Source organism: Cucurbita moschata, unplaced genomic scaffold, assembly GCF_002738365.1.
Source record: "Cucurbita moschata cultivar Rifu unplaced genomic scaffold, Cmos_1.0 Cmo_Scf00005, whole genome shotgun sequence".
NCBI lineage: Eukaryota > Viridiplantae > Streptophyta > Magnoliopsida > Cucurbitales > Cucurbitaceae > Cucurbita > Cucurbita moschata.
The window spans coordinates 5,618,205-5,636,456 of record NW_019268521.1 but is presented as its reverse complement, the minus strand read 5'-3'; the positions used below and the strand labels follow the sequence as shown (position 1 = coordinate 5,636,456).

The 18,252-nt window shown below is 33.7% G+C and overlaps 4 protein-coding genes across 4 annotated transcripts; 1 reads left to right on the top strand and 3 right to left on the bottom strand.

The window, feature by feature from the left end:
- Nucleotides 1-344: 344 nt before the first annotated feature.
- On the bottom strand, nt 345-2,627 carry LOC111442603. Its single transcript, XM_023080036.1, has 3 exons — nt 2,422-2,627; nt 982-1,401; nt 345-897 (listed from the first exon to the last, which is right to left on the bottom strand). Exons 1-3 carry the CDS (start codon nt 2,470-2,472, stop codon nt 685-687), a joined length of 684 nt encoding a protein of 227 aa, XP_022935804.1. The 5' UTR covers nt 2,473-2,627; the 3' UTR covers nt 345-684.
- Nucleotides 2,628-4,798: 2,171 nt separating this feature from the next.
- On the bottom strand, nt 4,799-6,017 carry LOC111442601 (transcription factor MYB36-like). The gene is made up of 3 exons (XM_023080033.1): nt 5,853-6,017; nt 5,628-5,757; nt 4,799-5,551 (listed from the first exon to the last, which is right to left on the bottom strand). Exons 1-3 carry the CDS (start codon nt 5,986-5,988, stop codon nt 4,945-4,947), a joined length of 873 nt encoding a protein of 290 aa, XP_022935801.1. The 5' UTR covers nt 5,989-6,017; the 3' UTR covers nt 4,799-4,944.
- A 7,762-nt stretch (nt 6,018-13,779) lies between these two features.
- LOC111442602 (homeobox-leucine zipper protein HAT9-like) lies at nt 13,780-15,116 on the top strand. Its single transcript, XM_023080034.1, has 3 exons — nt 13,780-14,332; nt 14,423-14,502; nt 14,582-15,116. The coding sequence occupies exons 1-3, from the start codon at nt 13,877-13,879 to the stop codon at nt 14,895-14,897; spliced, it is 852 nt and encodes a 283-aa protein (XP_022935802.1). The 5' UTR covers nt 13,780-13,876; the 3' UTR covers nt 14,898-15,116.
- Nucleotides 15,117-15,757: 641 nt separating this feature from the next.
- On the bottom strand, nt 15,758-18,246 carry LOC111442600 (homeobox protein knotted-1-like 2). Its single transcript, XM_023080032.1, has 5 exons — nt 17,478-18,246; nt 17,255-17,377; nt 17,052-17,187; nt 16,215-16,468; nt 15,758-16,140 (listed from the first exon to the last, which is right to left on the bottom strand). Exons 1-5 carry the CDS (start codon nt 17,883-17,885, stop codon nt 15,937-15,939), a joined length of 1,125 nt encoding a protein of 374 aa, XP_022935800.1. The 5' UTR covers nt 17,886-18,246; the 3' UTR covers nt 15,758-15,936.
- Between the last annotated feature and the right edge of the window lie 6 nt (nt 18,247-18,252).

The following is an 18,252-nucleotide window of genomic DNA, read 5'->3' as shown; positions in this document are numbered from 1 at the left end:
AAAAAAAAAAAAAAAAAAAAAAAGAAGAAGCTTTTTTCCCTTTAATTGACTACAAAATAATTTCTCAAAAATAAATTTGATATAATAATAAATTCGTTTTAATTCTTTAAAAACAAATTTAGCAGTATTAATTTGTTATCCCTATGCTCTATATCTCAAAAGTATTTTTAAAATCTACCACATGGAACAAAAACAACTAAGGAAATTCTTCCATAGTATTCTTTCACTAATCGAATCACTGCAGTGCCTTTCTACAGAAACTCATGCAACTCTGCAGGAGAACGAAATTTTGTGAAAGAATCACAATTTAGGATGAAAGTTGACAAAAAGAGGCAAGGCGAAAGGACGCCACCAAACATTGCTCATTATGAAGCCGATACACAATACCGAGCCAGAATTACGTCTCAGAGCAAAAATTTCATCCGTACAATCTACTCATACATGCAAATTTGAGCATAACTCACTAGTTCAATATGTCTTCGACCCAGAGGTCAAGAGTTCAAATCCCTCCGCCCACGTTTCGTTGAACTCAAAGAAACATAAAACCTACTCATAATGTTTCTCTAAATGATGAAAAAGGTTCACATACATCTCATCATATTATGGTTTCCATCATTACACGACGACCAGATTCTTCATGGTAGCAAATATAGACACACTCGAAACAATCTAATTCGTCCATGCTTAAGACGTACCTTGACCAACAGAAGGGCTCTGTTCATTCAGTCCATTTCTTTCTCTTGACAAATTTTTCCACAGCCACAAAACTTGCATTAACCCACCATTTGCTACATGCAGAGGAAATGTCTGTACTTGAATTGTGAGGCCATAAGTAATTAGCTTCACGAGAACGAAGAAGGAACCGAGACCGTAAAGTTGCTTCTTGAAACTTGAGTCCTATAGAATGGTTGATTTTCTATTACTTGTAGGATGAAGAAGATTTCAAGTATATGGAATAAAGTAAAAAAAAAAAGAATGTACCTCAGAGTTGCCAAACACTTCTTGAGATATCTCTTTTAAAAGGTTAGTCAACAAGACACCAGCAAAGAGACCAATGGGAATCAATAACTCCTGGTTTTTTACTATGGATGCTACAAAATCTGATAAGGAGCTAACACCAAAGAACAAGAGAACAGACCACTTCACTGTCTCCTTTCCCATAAAAAGCAGTCTCTCCACCAGTATCTTCTCTGCATCCTTCCATGGAAAAGTTTTAACTGGTTCAGGCATGACCTCTTGCATCTTCTCTTTCAAATTTTCAATTTGTATGGGCATAGAATTAGAATCCATAAACCCAGCCATTTTTGCTTTCATTGAACAAGCAATGGTAGCTCGGCGACTGCCAAGCAGTGGCAAGCAGCTATTAGGCCCGAACGATGGTTTCTCCTTGAGCAGTCTAATCTGCAGAAATAGGCACATACATTCTCAAGCCTATGTTGGATCAAGGGTCATAAGACAAGGGGTAAATGTATCTCAAAGTGAGCAAAATATTCAAAATCTCATTCCGTCAAATCACCAATCAACTTAGAAACTTAGGTTGATGAGGTACAGTAAATTCAATTAGTTTTGTGCTTTTAAAACTCTCCCCTCATGGGCTTGGAAATTAATCGAAGACCCAATAAGTGACATTACAGGTTCAAACTTAGGAGTTCCTACTCTAATGTAACCGCCCAAGCCTACCACTAGTAGATATTGTCTTCTTTGGACTTTCCCTTTCAAGCTTCCTCTCAAGATTTTTAAAACGCGTCTGCTAGGGAGAGGTTTCCACAAGCTGATAAAGAATGTTTCATTCTTCTCCCCAACCGACGTGGGATCTCACATCTAAAACCATGTTAAATCATTAACCAACCCAAACACTTGAGCATACGAGTAAAAGTAAAGTTAATTAGTCCAATGCATAAGCATCCGTAATAGCAAAAGTTGCCAAACACAACCCAAAGTGTGACACCAGAACAAGAAAAATCTCAAGAAACTAGCAAGTCTACTAAATTAATGAACTAAATCAAAATCAAAATCAAAGTCAAAATCAGTAGTATACTATTTTCGAAACCAAAACTACATAAATTAACTACTTTAAACCCCCAGCAATTCCCCACTTCTTATTCCTCAGAATCTCATCAACATTTTCCCTTGAAATTTTTGTAGGGGAATCAGTCCATTCCCTTAAGCAACTGGTATCCAGTAGGTTCAAAGCGTAACAAATGAGACAAACCTCTTTCTCCAGCATTCAATCACAATTAGCCTACGAGCAATACGATTATACCAATAAACCTAGATGAAGATATAAAGAAATTCGCACACACTTGGCTTCTTTGAGTCCTGAAATGCCTAAAAGAAACTAAGGCAAGTAAATTATCGAGCTCAATCAGTTCATTTGGTAATTCACCATAAATCAAGCCAGTCGATAAACAAGTTTTTTACCCTGGACGTGGGAGATAAGAAGCGCAGCGGAATTGACGCCGGCAGCGCCATTTGATGTCCCTGAATTCGCCGTTAGCCGTTAGCCGTTAGCCGTTATCGCCTTCGTCTTCTATACATTAATCTTCCCTCTCTTTCTCTTTCTATGTAGGGTTGGGCGGGTTCTCTGATTCAGGATTCCCTAACCCAGAAGCTTTCCCCTCCTTTTTTTTTTCCTTTATTTTTTTTACATTTTTATAATCTATTTTATTTTATTTTCCAATTTATTTGGTTGGGCTCGCAAACATATGGGCTCCATCACGAATACTAATGGCTCGGCCCAATAACAAAGGGCCCAATAAGTTATAACATTCTGACAAGCGATTAAATTTAAATGGAATTTACCCTCCTCGGAAACAGGGAAATTTTGTAGAGAAATAACTCAAATTCCATTTTAATAAAAACTATATATTATAAAATTCAGTAAAGATAACCGACAAAATGTTGAAGATAATGTGAGGGGGTATTTGTCATAATATAAAGAAAAGAATTAAGATTTTGTCATTCAGCACGGACCACATACTACGTCGTTTTTCCTAAATTTATAATATAAAATGAGGAAGGGGGGATTAGATAAGTCGTCGTTTGGGTGTTGGCAGTTTTTAAGCCCAACCAATATATATTATTAAAGGCAAGTTGGAAGAGGGCATTATTATTTATATGTAAATTATAATATTTATTACTTGAGGTTTTGAAGCCTTGGACGTTTCCTGTTTGGGCGTTTTGTTGATGTGCTTGTTCTACGTACGGGATATTCTTTTACGACACCCTTCCCCAATGCCCTTGCAGATACTTGGATCAAATGCTCCTTCATACAACCCAAAATAGACCTTCAACAATTCACCCCCAACTTCATACCTTACGTTATAGCTACTAACCAATGCACGAACATTCGTACGCTGCATTAGAGCTAATAACTAGTATGTGGGTGTTCGTACACTGCATTAGGGCTACTAACCAGTGCACTAGGGTCGAACTCGGGAGTTCAACATCACTTGCATTTTGGCGAAAACTATGAGCTACAGTTCTCTACTCTAAGCCATAGACAATAATTTAAAGTAAACACATCATTTTTATTTTATTTTTTACATAATAATAATCCAATATAAGGTGCGTGACATATTAGAGACGGATTTTATATCATAAAATTATTTTTAAAAATAAATAAAATAAAACTCCTTGGAGATTTTATATGCCATAAAATTAAAAAGTTACCAATTTTTTTCTAGATGGTTGGTTTTGGAATGGGCCAGCATTTTTGAATCATTGGCAAAAAGTAGCTATAAGATTTTTAAAAAATGTCAACCATTTCTAACAAATCAAGTCAGTTGCCTACTTGCCTACCAAATACCAAGCATAGTCAAAATTTATAAATCTTAAACACATTATTTTGAATAAACAAAAAAGAAGACAACTGTAATTTGAACTAATTGTGCTGTAAATGACATGACTAACAATCAAGGATTTGGGGAGGAACACTTTATATGGGGCCTGCTTGATAGGGTTTGAGCCTGGAACGAGATCTAAACACTTTTTTTTTTTTTATGACAGAGGTTCAAATCTTCGTAAACAGTTATATCTCATTAAAAATAAACCTAACTCGGATTGACGAGTTAATTTTAATTTTAAAGTTGTAATTTCACTGTCGATTTTAGAAAATTTAATAGTTGAGTTCTATAAGTCTAAGATTGTACTACGAATAACGATATAAAATTAATAATCACATTGCAATTACATAAAAGTGAAACGAGTGATCTAAAAGATTATTCCCTTCCATACATCTCGTCTAATATTTACAAAAGTGAAGGCCTCGTAGACTATTTTCTTAAATATCTACGTAATGTTCAATCTAAATTTACAATCTTAACACTACGATTAGTTTATTTACGCTCGAGTTGATCATTTAATTTAGTTTAATGTTTTCATAATTCCATTAACAAGACGTTTTCTCTTGATCGAATTAACCATCTTAGTCTTAGCTTTCACGAAAACATCAAATTTAACATACAATAAATAAAATTTAACGTTCCATAAACACGATCAATTAAAAAAAAAAAAAAAAAAAACTACAATGATTATAAGAGAATATAAAAGTTAGGAAGAAATAAAGTTTGAATTAAAAGATAATCTTTTTGATTAGATATTAATCAGTTCTTTCTTCTTTGAGCAAAGTGCATCATAAAATATAGTAATTATATGATAAGAAAAGGCAATTAAATGAATAAGACTATAAAGGGAAAGCAATATCTCATAAATTTTAATAACACCCACTAACATATTAGCTAAGCTTTCCTAATTTCCATACATTTTTATTGTCCTAATAAGGCATTTAAAACGATAATTGGCATAATAAAATGAGATTTTATTTTAAACCTCATTTGAAAAGAATTACACAGAATCAAAACTTCTTAGGGTTTTACTTCTACAAGAAGCCTGACCTATTGTTTTATGTACACATTCACATAACTTCGATACTCTTTGATTAAGCTATTGCTTTTGCTTTTGCTGCTCCAAATAAGACGAACCAATCATGGAATCATGAGCCATTGAGGAATATAAAGGAGCAGAAATCAAACAACTCATTTCCCCCCAATCTAGATCGTTCATCAACCCATTGTTATCATATGAAAACTGCAGCCCATCCTCAAACGACGCCGTATTGCTGTAAACAACCTTCTCCAACTCACCGACTTGGCAGCTTGTCACTGGTAGACACGAACCCCCATCCATTCCAAACTGGACATCGTCTGTTTTGCTCAGATCAACGCCGGAAAGTTGCCGAGGAGTTGAAGGGAATTGAAGCGGTTGGTAATTTGCATACGGCGGAGGCGGCGGCGGCGAATTGAGCGCCGGGGTTAACTCCGGCAAGAAAGGTGATTGGTTATTGTTATTATTATTATCATAAATAACATGATTATCAAAGACAATATCCATGGAATTTCCAATTTCGGATTTGATTTTTCTTCCTCTTCTCACCGGTTGTTGTTGCTTCTCGTGATGCTTCCCATATAATCTCTTCTTCAACCTCGTGTTCCAGTAGTTCTTTATATCGTTATCCGTTCGTCCCGGCAATTGAGCTGCAATAATCGACCACCTACATCCACACATCCGATTTAATTTTAATTTCAAATTAATTAAATTCACAATACCTTTAATAAAATTGTATTTACCTGCTTCCAATGTTAACATAAAGGCTGCAAATTATTCTATCTTCATCTTCGGTGAAATCCCCATGCTTAATATTCGGACGAAGGTAGTTCAACCAACGGAGTCGACAACTTTTCCCACATCGCTTAAGACCTAATCGACCCCAAAATCAAATCCACTTCCATTTCATGTCCGAAAAATAAAAACCTAAAAACTTAAGTAGATAAGTTAAGGTATAGCTTTGTTACCGATTTTTTGAGGCAGCGCGATCCAGTTTCCACCTGTACCGTGCTGCTCGATATAGGATTTGAGCTTCGCATCTTCATCGGGCGACCATGGACCCTTCTTCACGTTTGCTTTGTCGCAGCAAGGAGCTCTTCCCATGGCCTTCCTTCCTAAAAGAGTCTTCAAAGCACAGAAACTGAGAGAGAGAGAGTAAGAGGGTTATAATAGTATTAATGGGGAGAAAATTCATGTGCAGTATGAAAAAGCCATCGGATTTTTTTAATTTTTAATTTTTAATTTTAATTTTTTAATTTTTAATTTTTTAATTTTTTTAATTTTTTTTTATATTTTTATAAAAAGGGACCGGAGCAGGGAAGGGTTTATATAATAGAGGAGGAGAAAGGGTTTTCTTCTTGTTTGTTTTTGCATAGAATCAATAGGATATATATAATATAAAATAAAATAAAATATTGGGGGTGTCCTGTAATAAGCTTTAGTTCACTGATACTCAGANTTGTTATTATTGTTATCATTTATGAGTTCAATTGTGAGCCTAGAGATTCAGCCTCTGTTGGGAGGTATATGCCTTAACCTGTTGTGCTAGGCTTTGCCTGGCAGATAGGTTAGTATTAGTTTTAGAGCGCAATTTCTTATTCATCTTACCTAGAAAGTAATTACGCCCTTTCTTATTGATGAAAAGTTGGGGTTTTCCCCATCAGAAACGTAAGTTGTTCTTGAATCGTTCCAAATTACTTCATTGATCGAGTGGTGTCAATCTGTATCCAAACCATATTACTATAGCTTATTTGAATTTTATTGCTCTGAAGATTCGAGTGTTAAAAGATCGTCAACAGTACTTTAATATGAGAAAAGTCGAATGTCATCGAACAAACTACTGCACGTTTGGAAATGTGTTGGTTATCTTTGATGTTAGTTGAACTTTCCTACATTGTTCTTCATATTTTTTATCCTGTCATGAGAGTGCTAGTGATTCTTTTTTTTTTTTTTTTTTTTTTTTTTTGTATTTTAATAATTAAACCTCTCTGATCAGTGATTAGAGCATGTTTCTTCCTTTTTAGGGTTTCCCACTTCCTTCTCCATCAAACTCGACCAATCACACAACGACACGTCATTTTATCTATTTTGTGGAAATGTCATTGATTACATTATCATTTGTGGAAAATTATTGACGAAAGGACCGTGTAGAAATAAACTATTTTTAAATGATTTAAACTTTTATTACTTGTGTTTTTTATTTATTTTATCATTATTATTTTGTAAAATAAGAAAATAAAATAAATCGGATTTGATTCCAAATGCATGCATGGGAATAAATACAAACCGAACTTTGATTTGAAATATTGTATTGAATCGTTGAAATTTGAATTTTTTAAGGATAAGGGTCAAATCGATAGAAATGTCCCTAAGCGTCTATCCTAATCTCATTGAGTTTAGACCTCATAGAAGATTCGAAAGTCTCTCTCGTTTTTCTTTGGTGTTAGGTCACCAAATGACATTTAATTAAAAACACAATTTTTAAAAATTAATTCTAAATTTTTAAAATTTCGGTCGAATTATATTTTGTTTATCGTTTAAAAAATATCTTTTACTATTTTCAAAAGTTATAATATTACCGTTCATACTACATTCTAAAACTATCTTTAAAGTAAAAAAAAAAAAATTTAGAATCCAAAATTTTTACTCGTTCCAAGTCTCAATTCACCTCTACAATTTCAAATAATTTTTACATTGAAAATTTAGTAAGATCAAAATTAAGCGAACTTTTATTACAAAGGATAGTTATGTGGTCGGTTGTTGAAAATTTGAAGAAAAACCATCATAGGAACGTGGTGAGGAAGAGGTATAGGGTAAGAAAAGAATGCAAATTTAATAAGAAGAGAAGACAATTTTATGGAAGCGTTGATCCAAAGACTTTGAGCTCCCAAAAATTGATGGGTGTACACTGTCCATTTGTTCGAGCATGCTTTTGAATATTTAAAAATAATAATGTCTGTGCGCAGCCATAAATTTGAGCACAGTGTTATGGACAAAAAGGCAGTAATAATCAGAGACTTTATGCAATGTTTAGCACACAACTCCATTAAATTGCAATCTGAAACTATATATGCATTATGAGCATAATGATTGTAGCTCTGATTGGTACTTTTTAATAACAAGCCTGAAGGAAACTACATTATATGAAGTGGAAGGAGCCCACTGACAGCTGTGTTTATTTATTTATTTTTAACCAAAAATTATATGGTGTGTAAAAGGGGATCATATCTTTTCAATACCTGACAAATTGTATGAATATATTACTTGTAGATAAAGTACTCAGCAACAAAATTTTGTCAATTTCTTATTTAATATATCACCATTATTGTGGTTCACTTTTCAGTCATCAAAAAAATAAAAACAATTATTTATTCCTAATTTTCTTTTAATGCACGTCTACAAATGTATCTAGAAATGTATACTCAATGGAGTAAGAACGGAGAAGTCTTCCCATCATCATCTCCATCTCCGTCGTCTCGTTTGTTTCTCATTACTGTGAAATTTTTCATTTATTATTGTTTGGATCGTAGCAGGGATTACTCGAGAAATTTGTAGAGATTACGTTCATAGCAGGTAATTTAGGTAGATTGGATTCGTATATGTAATTTTTCTCATTTATTTAAAAATAGTTATTTTAAAGTTTTCATTTTCCATATAATTTTTATTTAAAAATTTTAAAAAAACTTAATAAATCAATATCGACTTAATTTTAAAAAAAATCAAATTTTAATATACAACTTAATTTTTAAGAACAAAAAAATATATATACAACCATCTTATTTATTTACATGTATAGCGAGATAATAATGCAGAATACGACCTCGTCCTCAACTCTTTATCTAACAGAAAAAAGTGTTCTTCTCTCTTTCATTTCTCGTGTAAACGGGAAATACTCTCCCGGTTCGAAGTGGGTTTTTCCAAGTAAATTTTACATTTCTAAGCACGTCCCATAAAAGAATATATAATAAATAAATAAATATTTTTAGTAAAACAGAATTATTTGTATTGACCAACGCGCTCTCTCTCTCTATCTCTTGATCTCTTGATCTCTTCCTTGTTTAGCGGGATCATAATTTATAGAGTATTGAACTTTTCATTCAGGATTTAAAAAGCAATCATTTATTTTGTCGGAAGGAAAAAGAAACTAACGTGGATTGATTGATGGATCCAGGCCTTACTTTCCTCTTTTGTGATTAAATATATATATATATATATCTTTTTAGGTATATAATTATATCTTTAAATTTTTTTAAGTTGAATGAAATGTTGTATATGAGAATTTTAAAAATGTTAAAAATAACTCTATGACGTATCTTTAATAATTTAAATTTAGTTTAATGTTATGAGTGTACATTTTTAACCAATATTTTCTTATCACCAAAATTGATAATTTTAAAAAGTTTTTATAATTTTATTATTAGTAGTTTAAAAAGGTCCGTACCAATAAAAATACTGCTATAAAATTATGATATTCTCCTCTATTAGCCAATGTGAGACATTTTCTCATCTTAATCATTCTCAAAATAATTTAAATCGATTTATGCTCTTAGTTTTTGTATGTATTTTAGTTAATTGAGTCGCTTTTCATAATTTTCTTAACTTAATTTAAGGTAATTATGTTATAATTTATTTTTGTTTACGGAAGAAAAATAATTGAATTACTGTTAATTTTGAGTGGTTAAAACCAACTTAAAAAAATAGTATTAAATAATCACATACGATCTAAATTCACTTACTTTTAATATATTATTTTTTTTGGCGCTTCAGAAGATAACTGATTTTTATTTATTTATTATTATTTGTTAGGGAATTGAAAGGAATCCGTCAAAAGAAGAGCCAGATTAAATGCAACATAGAATTATTTTTTTTTCAATTGAAGTACTTTTCAAATTAGGCAGAGGCATTCAACTAAGTTGTAGCCAAGTTGGGAAGCAAAATTTAAATTATTTTTCACGCATTTAACAAAATAATGGTACAAAATTACTATTCACTCATGCCCCTCGAATAACTTCTCGTGTATTCACACGCGGCCTACGTGTGCGCGTACAATCATTTGCGACACAATCGACTCACCTTTACATTAGGTTAAGTCATTTAGCTCGACCTTGTCTCTACTTGGGGTCAAAGTCTCTCAATGGAACGTTGCATCCAATATTATCTTGATTCTCAATCAACATACCCATATGTCTTGACGTCATCTCAAGTCATAGAGTGTCGTTGGTTATCGCAACTCACAGAAAGTAGAAACTCAAAACTAATATCTGAATTTATCACATAAAAATACATGTTTTCACCGTTTTATTAGTTCAACGAATGGGAGTGGGAAACGTCGATGGGCTTGAAAGACTAGGCCCAATTTTAGATTTTCATATAGGCCCAATGTTGACTGATAAAAGCCCAAATAATTGGGCCTGAAGACAAGTACCGTAATTTTTGCTTTAAAAAAAATTAAAATGTACTTTTAAATTAGTCAAATAATTCTTAAAAAATTAGTTTTCAACGTGGAATGATGACGCTGATATGACGTAATAGTGATGTGGAGGTTAAATTAAATCTCCAATTTTAAGTGCTATTGTATTCCCCAAAGGGTGAGTGAAACCCAGGGTAGATAGTAATAATTATGGAGTAAACGAAGGGTAATTTCGTAAAAATAAAAAAATTGCAATAAAGAGCATTAAAAAGCGGATGCGAGAAAGGGGAGTCGGCAGTCAACATAAAAGAGAATAAGAGAAAGAGAAATTAATGAAGAGCAATGGGAGACTGGAGGATAGTAGTAAGGTAATGGAGTCATATCATGACCATGGGGGAAGCTTTTGTTATACCTTTCTTGCACCTTCCTTCATCACCGCCACTCGGGCCGATTCAAATCATCGTATCAAACTTGAATCATTATAAACATGCAATTTAAAATAGGTATAATTACAAATAAAATTACTCTAAACTAAAATAAAGCATAAAAGCTTTTTTTTTTTTGCTACATTTTAACCGTGTGACTTTTACGCTTAATGACTATAATTAACCACCATGTAAATGTAATATTTAAATAAACAAATAAATTTAAAATATATTAATGAAATAAATAACTCTATATTATATTGCGGAAAGGTCTCACCTATATAAATATCTTGAAATATAAAAATTTATTATGTCTATATCTCATGGTTGATATTTTTAATATAACCTTTCAACAACCACGGAGTTTAACTTTCAACTAAATGAAAAAGAATTAATCATAATGTTGGAATGTATATGTTATTTAACGTTAGAGTAATTTGATATCACAAAATCAAATAAAAGGCAATAATTACAGAAGTATGTAAGCAATTACGTAATGGAAATGGAAATGGAGAGGGCAAAATGGGTAATTTATTTATTTATTTGACATAAATTATCAAATGAGAGAAAAGTTTATGTTTAGGGATGATTGGAAAAGGAAAACAAAATGGGGGAGCAAGGCAAACAAGGAGCATAATCCTGCCCACCCACTGGTCGGCTGCCCGTAAAACCCGCAACACATCACCTTCTCCTCCCATAATTCCCATTTTCTCCCCATCATTTAAACTATTTGCATAACATTTATTTATTTATTTTTCTTTAAAAAAAAAAGAAAATGATATTTTCCCATGCTTCAGACGCTAGATTTAGTCTCCATCACATTCATGATCCCTTTAGAATCTATCGCCCATCACGCCAAATCATTTCCGAGGACCCCACTTTTAACATCACCCTTTTGACAACGTGGCATCGCTTTCTACCCAATCAACCAGCTACCGCCAATTACGAACATGGATTCTTCTAATTTATTTTCCATTTTTTAATTATTTTTTTTTTCAAACAATAGTCTTTTGGAATTTAATATTATTTGACAAAATAACATTTTAATTTGGCCAACAAAGCTTATTAGGTATCATATCAACCCCTTCAACAAATTAGGTATAACCCGGAGCATTAATTTATTATTAGTGTTACAAATTATATTCTAAGATGTTGGTATATGGAATCTTTGTGCTTTAAATAATTTTAAATAATACATAACGCTTAAATTATTTAAAAAAAAAAAAGAAGTTAGAACTCAAAATATATATAAAAAAATAGAATCAAGAAGTTCCCAAAGCTTCACGGAACCATTTGGTATGCACAAATGAGTAGTGGTAGTTTTTTATTTTTTATTTTTTATTTTGTCAAATTAGATAAATAAATATTTGAACCATTTAATTTGGTAGTGTTTGGGTCATAATAGATGCCACGACGACTTACAGAGAGAAGAAAAATCAAACAAGGGGCTTCAATTGCGCATCGATTATTTAAATGCGGTCTTTTTTGCTTTTATGTTGTTCTTTTTGGCTCATTCTTTTATTAAAGTAATTTTTAACTTTAATCTAAACCTAATTATTCTCGACCGTCACATTGTATTTATTCAATTCATTCTCCATTATTATTTTTATAATATGTCACTGTATCAAGGTCAATGCTTATCTCTCTAACCCCACACAAACTTGTCCATGAAGCCAACAATATTTTATTTAATCTTAATCTCCCCACTTCCTTTTCAATTAACGCAGATTGTGTGGCCTAACATATCTTAGTGTCATAATTAACTTTACTTAATTACAGACTGTATCGCTTAACAGTAGACTAAGTTATATCAAATGGTATCAGTGTTAGACATCGGGTATTGTCAATAAGAACGATTGACTCTCAAGAAGATGGACTGTGAGATTCCACGTTGGTCAAATTATAAGAGTGTAGGAAATTCTTTCTAATAAACGCATTTTAAAATCGTGTAACTGATGTGATAACGGGCCCATGAGTTCGTTATTAAAAAAAAAATCAAGGGGAATTATTGTATTTGTGTTGCTTTTATTATGTGTTAAAGAACGTTTAGGTTAAAGTTAGTTTAAATGGACGGTTAACTGTCCGCTAGAAATTCAAATTATTGATGATTATGAGTCCCATAAAGGGTGCATTGAACTTATGGATTCGTCGGTGGATCCACCGTACCGTGTGGGTGTCATTTCCCATCATTTAATTATTTTTCACAATTCAAAAAAAAAAAAAAAACAAAAAAAAAAACAAACTCAAATATATATTTATTTAATTTTGTTTTATCATTAAAACAGTAACTGAATTATTTGTGCCTCTTACCCTCTTAATTCACCAACCGACAAGCTACAATACACCCAAACCTTAAACCTAGGTAAACTATTCTTTTCCTAAGTATCAATTCATACGACATTAGAGGCGAATTAATCTCTTTTAACAAACGAGTCCAAACGACGCAAAAAATTGCATTTTCTGATAAAAATAATAAATCAAATTTATATATTCGACATATCTTTCATCAATCCCGAAAAGTACACTCCCCATGCCCTTGCCCATGTCTTGCAACGAAACAAATATACCTAATGATAAGACGAAAGACCACTGATTGGTCTACCCATACTATACACTAAAATTTAAAAAAAAAAAAAAAATGATGAACTTTGGTTATAATATTAACATAAGGTAATTATATTTATTGAATTAGGTATGATTAAAGAGTAATAAATGTAATTAATTCGTTACAATGATATTATAATACAATGAACCGGGAATCAGAGGCGGTGCATGTACGGCATCTGGTATATACCAAGAATAAAAATGTTCCAATAGGGTAATTATTTTATTTATAAATAATAATAATAATAAAAAAAAACAAATAGTTATCTCATAATCATTATGCGTTCATTCTGTACACCCACAGCACACGCCTAATTGAAATCCATTCGCTCTCAGGCATTTACTACGAGAGGTCAACCGATATTCGTGACACCAAAATCTATTTCCCTAAAGTTTTATTTTATTTTAAATTATTATTATTATTATTATTGGAATTTAATTCTCATAAGAAGAGTCCCCACAATCCCATTTCCGAGCTCTTTCTCCTTGATTTTCCCTTTATATTCCATTCCCCCCGAGAAGCTTACTGGGTTTTCATTTTTGGCCTTGCATAATGGATGCCGATTGTAACACGGGGCTTCTTCTAGGGCTGGGGCGGGGTTTGGATCATCATAATTCCATGCGCCCGCACGTACCGGATGTGGCTGGTGTTAAGAAGAAGCTTCAGGTTTTGAAATTTGATGATATTTTGCCTTCTTTGACGCTTGGATTGTCGGTTGTTGTCGACAAGAGCGGCGGAGAATCCGCCGCCACCGCCGCGGACGAGTTGATTCAGCAAGGCTCTTCGGGTAGTCCGGTGTCGTCGTTTTCTCACTCATCGGGGTTTAAAAGGGAGCGAGACGGCGGCGCCGGTGAAGAGCCGGCTGAAGCGGAGGTGTTTATGGAGAGAATCTCTATGAAAGTTGCTGAAGAAGAGGAAGATGGAAGCCCAAGGAAGAAACTTAGACTCACTAAAGAACAATCCGCCGTTTTAGAAGACAATTTCAAAGAACACTCCAGCCTCAGTCCTGTAAGTGTTTCTTTTTATAGCAAAATATCATAATTTTTTTTAAATTTTGATATCAATTTTTTTTTTTTTTTTTTAAATCCGAAAAAACAGAAGCAAAAACAGGATTTGGCAAGACAGTTAAACCTAAGACCAAGACAAGTGGAAGTATGGTTTCAAAACAGAAGAGCCAGGTAATTGATTTCTCAAAATTAAAATTTTTAAAAATACGTTAATTTTCATTACCGCCATTAATTAATAAAATCCATGCAGAACCAAGCTGAAGCAAACGGAAATGGACTGTGAATTACTGAAGAAATGCTGTGAAAAGCTCAAAGAAGAGAACACCAAGCTTCAAAAGGAACTTCAAGAGCTTAAATCCCTCAAATTAACTGCCCCGCCGTTCTGCATGCAGCTACAAGCCGCCACCCTCACCGTTTGCCCTTCCTGTGAGAGCTCCATTTGCGGCGGCGGCGGCGGCGGTGGCGGAGGAGGAGGCGCCGATGCTTCTCCAGCTAACACCTTCTCAATTGGGTCAAAGCCTCACTTTCTCAAATTCCCATTTAACCACCCATCGGCGGCTTGTTAATCACCTTAATTTTAATTATATAATTAATTAAAAAGCCCAGAAGACTGCTATTTTTGCTTAAGGCTTCTGGGTCAATATATCGTATATATATATTATATGTTTTTTGTACAAATATATTGTTATTTCAAACACGTGGAAATTAGGCTTTGTAGAAATCGATCCATGACGACAAACCTGTATTTAAGTTTGCATTAATTTGACTTAAAGCTGCCTTTTATATTTTTAATCCAATTTGGTGAAATTGTCCTCTCCTCGTGATGCAATATCAATTAACTGTTATTAATTTTAATTAATCAACACGCGTGATTGAAATAAATGATGAGATAAATAAATAATTATTTTGGAAAGAAAAAAAAAAGGAGTATTTTATTGATTTTTTTAGACAAATATGGACAAACCAGTTGGTGGGCTATGATTGGAATGAAGAAAATAATACAATAGTATATGTATCCATACTATATGATTAAGAACAAAGATATCACATATTTAATCATTAATCATTAGTTTTGATCCAAAATTCATTTTTAATGTTTTAACATAAATAATTCCCTATCTTTAAATTTAAACATTTTTTAAGGTAACAAGACATAATAAAACATACTGCATGATTTTCCTAAAATAATATTTGTTTGTTGACTAATCATATCCTCTTTGTCGACCACATTTATAAACTTATTATTTTTTTTAAGATAAAGATTGGTTTTATGCGTCGGCGTGCAGATGGGTCAAACGTTAAAAAAAAAAACATAAATAAATGCTAAAATAAAAATAATTAAGGAATTAAACGCAATAAATTTTGACTTTCAGAGTGGGTTTGGAATTTCTAAGTCCAAAAGTGACCCAATTTCTGAATCAGCCCATTATGGTAAGATCATAATGTTGATAAAGAGAGAAATTAACATTATATATTCATGAGGTTCCAAATAACAAATATTATTATTTCCTCGACGCTTATGAAACATAATTATTGTTTGTCACGCTATTTGGTTGGTATTATAAGAAGGAATGACACATTTGGAGGCGTTTATGGTCGGGTGAGTCACGGTCCGAGTCGATAATGGGCATCGGTCATGTAGTGACCGTCGATATAGAGGGCGGTGTTGGGAGGGTGAAGCCCATCCATGACCATGAACTGCATATCTTCAGAGGGTTTCCAGTGTCTCTTCCTTTGGTTTATGAACCAATTGTTTATTTGCTTCTGATCCAACCCAGTGGACTCAGCCAATGCCACCTTCTCCGTCTCCTGTAAAATCCCACCAAAACTCATTCTTAAACACATTCTTGAACCATGGAAATGTCAATGATTTAGTAACTTACTGAAGGGTATGGCCATTTGTAGTGCAACTCCCACCAATTAAGAAGCTTCTGCCTTGCATCTTTTGGGAGCTTTCCCTTTTTCTTCTTCTTTGAAAGTTCTTGCTTGAGACTGCTTAAGTAGCCACTGTACTTTCTCAATAGGTGGTTCTTCAATTCTCTGTCTTCGGCACGTGGGTCGATCTCCGGTAGCTCGGTTTCTCCGCCGCTATTTTCTTGTTCCTCCTCCGACGATCCCATACCCTCACACTTCTCGTCTGTAATTACAATATCAGTTATCAAATTTTCTCAATGCACCTTAGACTCCCGTCGAGCTTAACTCATACCACTGTAAATGTATTCCTTATTTATAAACTCGCTATCCACCTCTTAATTAGTTAATGTGGGACTCTGCTATCTCAACAATCATCAACCAGGTTTGCTGACTTGGACTAAGTCGAGTTTGAATTTGAGTTTTTTAAGGTGAGACGAGGAAATGATGAAAGTTAGGGTAGTTTGAAATGAACAGAATCTAATTAATTAATCGTTGATTTGTAGCAGTTAATGATGGCGTCAATCTTGGAGTGGTAAACATTTAAAACCAATAAAGTTAATTAAATAAACCTAATTAAGCAATATAATGAAAGAAAATTAGTGTCAGAGATCTGATACATTATTTTAAGAAAAACCCACAAATTGCAGAATCAAACGTGGGCAGATCATGATATGTAATTATAAAAACATATAAATCATTTGAAAATTAATAATAAAAAAAAATCGCCAGTTAGGGAGTGTTTAAGCTAGTGATTAGGGTTCTTTAAATTCATGCCATTTTCACAAGAGATTTAGAGGCAAAGTTACCGGAATTGAAGATCCGAAGAGGGCCGTTGCAGAGAGAACTGAGCTGAGATTCGACCCGTCGCATGAAATCCATGGCTTCTTGAATCGGCCTTGTAAGTTCCTCACGATATTTCACCAACATGTCGTAATAAGCTTCCTGTTTTTACAAAACATGTAAAAAAACCCATAAAATTACTGATTAAAACGGACTATGTTTCTCATACCATGAATTGGTCGAGTTCTGGATCCTTAATGGTCTCTCCAGAAACCATGGAAGATCGCTGCCGTGTTTCGAATTCATGCCGAGCCGCCACCAGGCGTTCCACCACTTGCGGCGGAGCACCCACCTACAAAATTAATTTAATAATAATAATAATAATAATAACAACAATAATCTTTTAAGCTCATAATCAATGTTGGGATTGAAGGGTAATTTCCCTTTTTTACCTTTTGACATTCCATGTAGGCTTCCAGGAGGCTGGAGTATTGAGGATGAGCAAGGATTTTGGCCTTAATGGCTTCCACATCGAGTAAGCCGTGTTGGTCAGGCCGACATGTCGTCGGCGGCGGCGGCGGCTGCCCTCCTCCTCCGCCTCTGAGTAAAGGGTGGTGAAATTTGTGGAGCTGATGGTGTGAAGAACTGGCTTCCGTCTTGACAATCGGGTGGGAATGGTCGGTTTGAAAACAGTCGGTTCCTTGTTGAAGATGAAAGGAATTGAGACCCATCTGAGCCGTCGGATTAGATGACCTTCCGAAATTACCTGATGAAGAATTCCCCCCAACCACTCCCGATGGGTACAAGAAATTCCCTCTCGGATTTGAGTTTTCGTTTACATGATTATTATATTCCTCCATTTTTCACTTAACAACAACTCTTCAAAGCCCTAGAGAACCCAAATCAAAACCCTAATCTAGATCGCCGCCGCCACGTGGCCTTACAACTCGCCGGAAAACGGATACAATCGGCTGTTCTCCATGATCAAGACCAGGGCATTTTGTTTTCACAAATGGGTATGAAAAATAAGGGGAAATTAGGAAGCTTTTTTCAAAATCGGAGTTCAGGGAGAGCTTTAAGTGAATCTATTTGCATGTAGGGGACATGGCCGAGGAAGAAGAAGATGAAACGATGTCGGATTTCACGTGGGGATGGAGAAAAGGGGAAAAAATAAAAATAAAAATCTCTGGTTTTTTCTTCTTCTTCTTCTTTTTTTTTTTTTTTTTT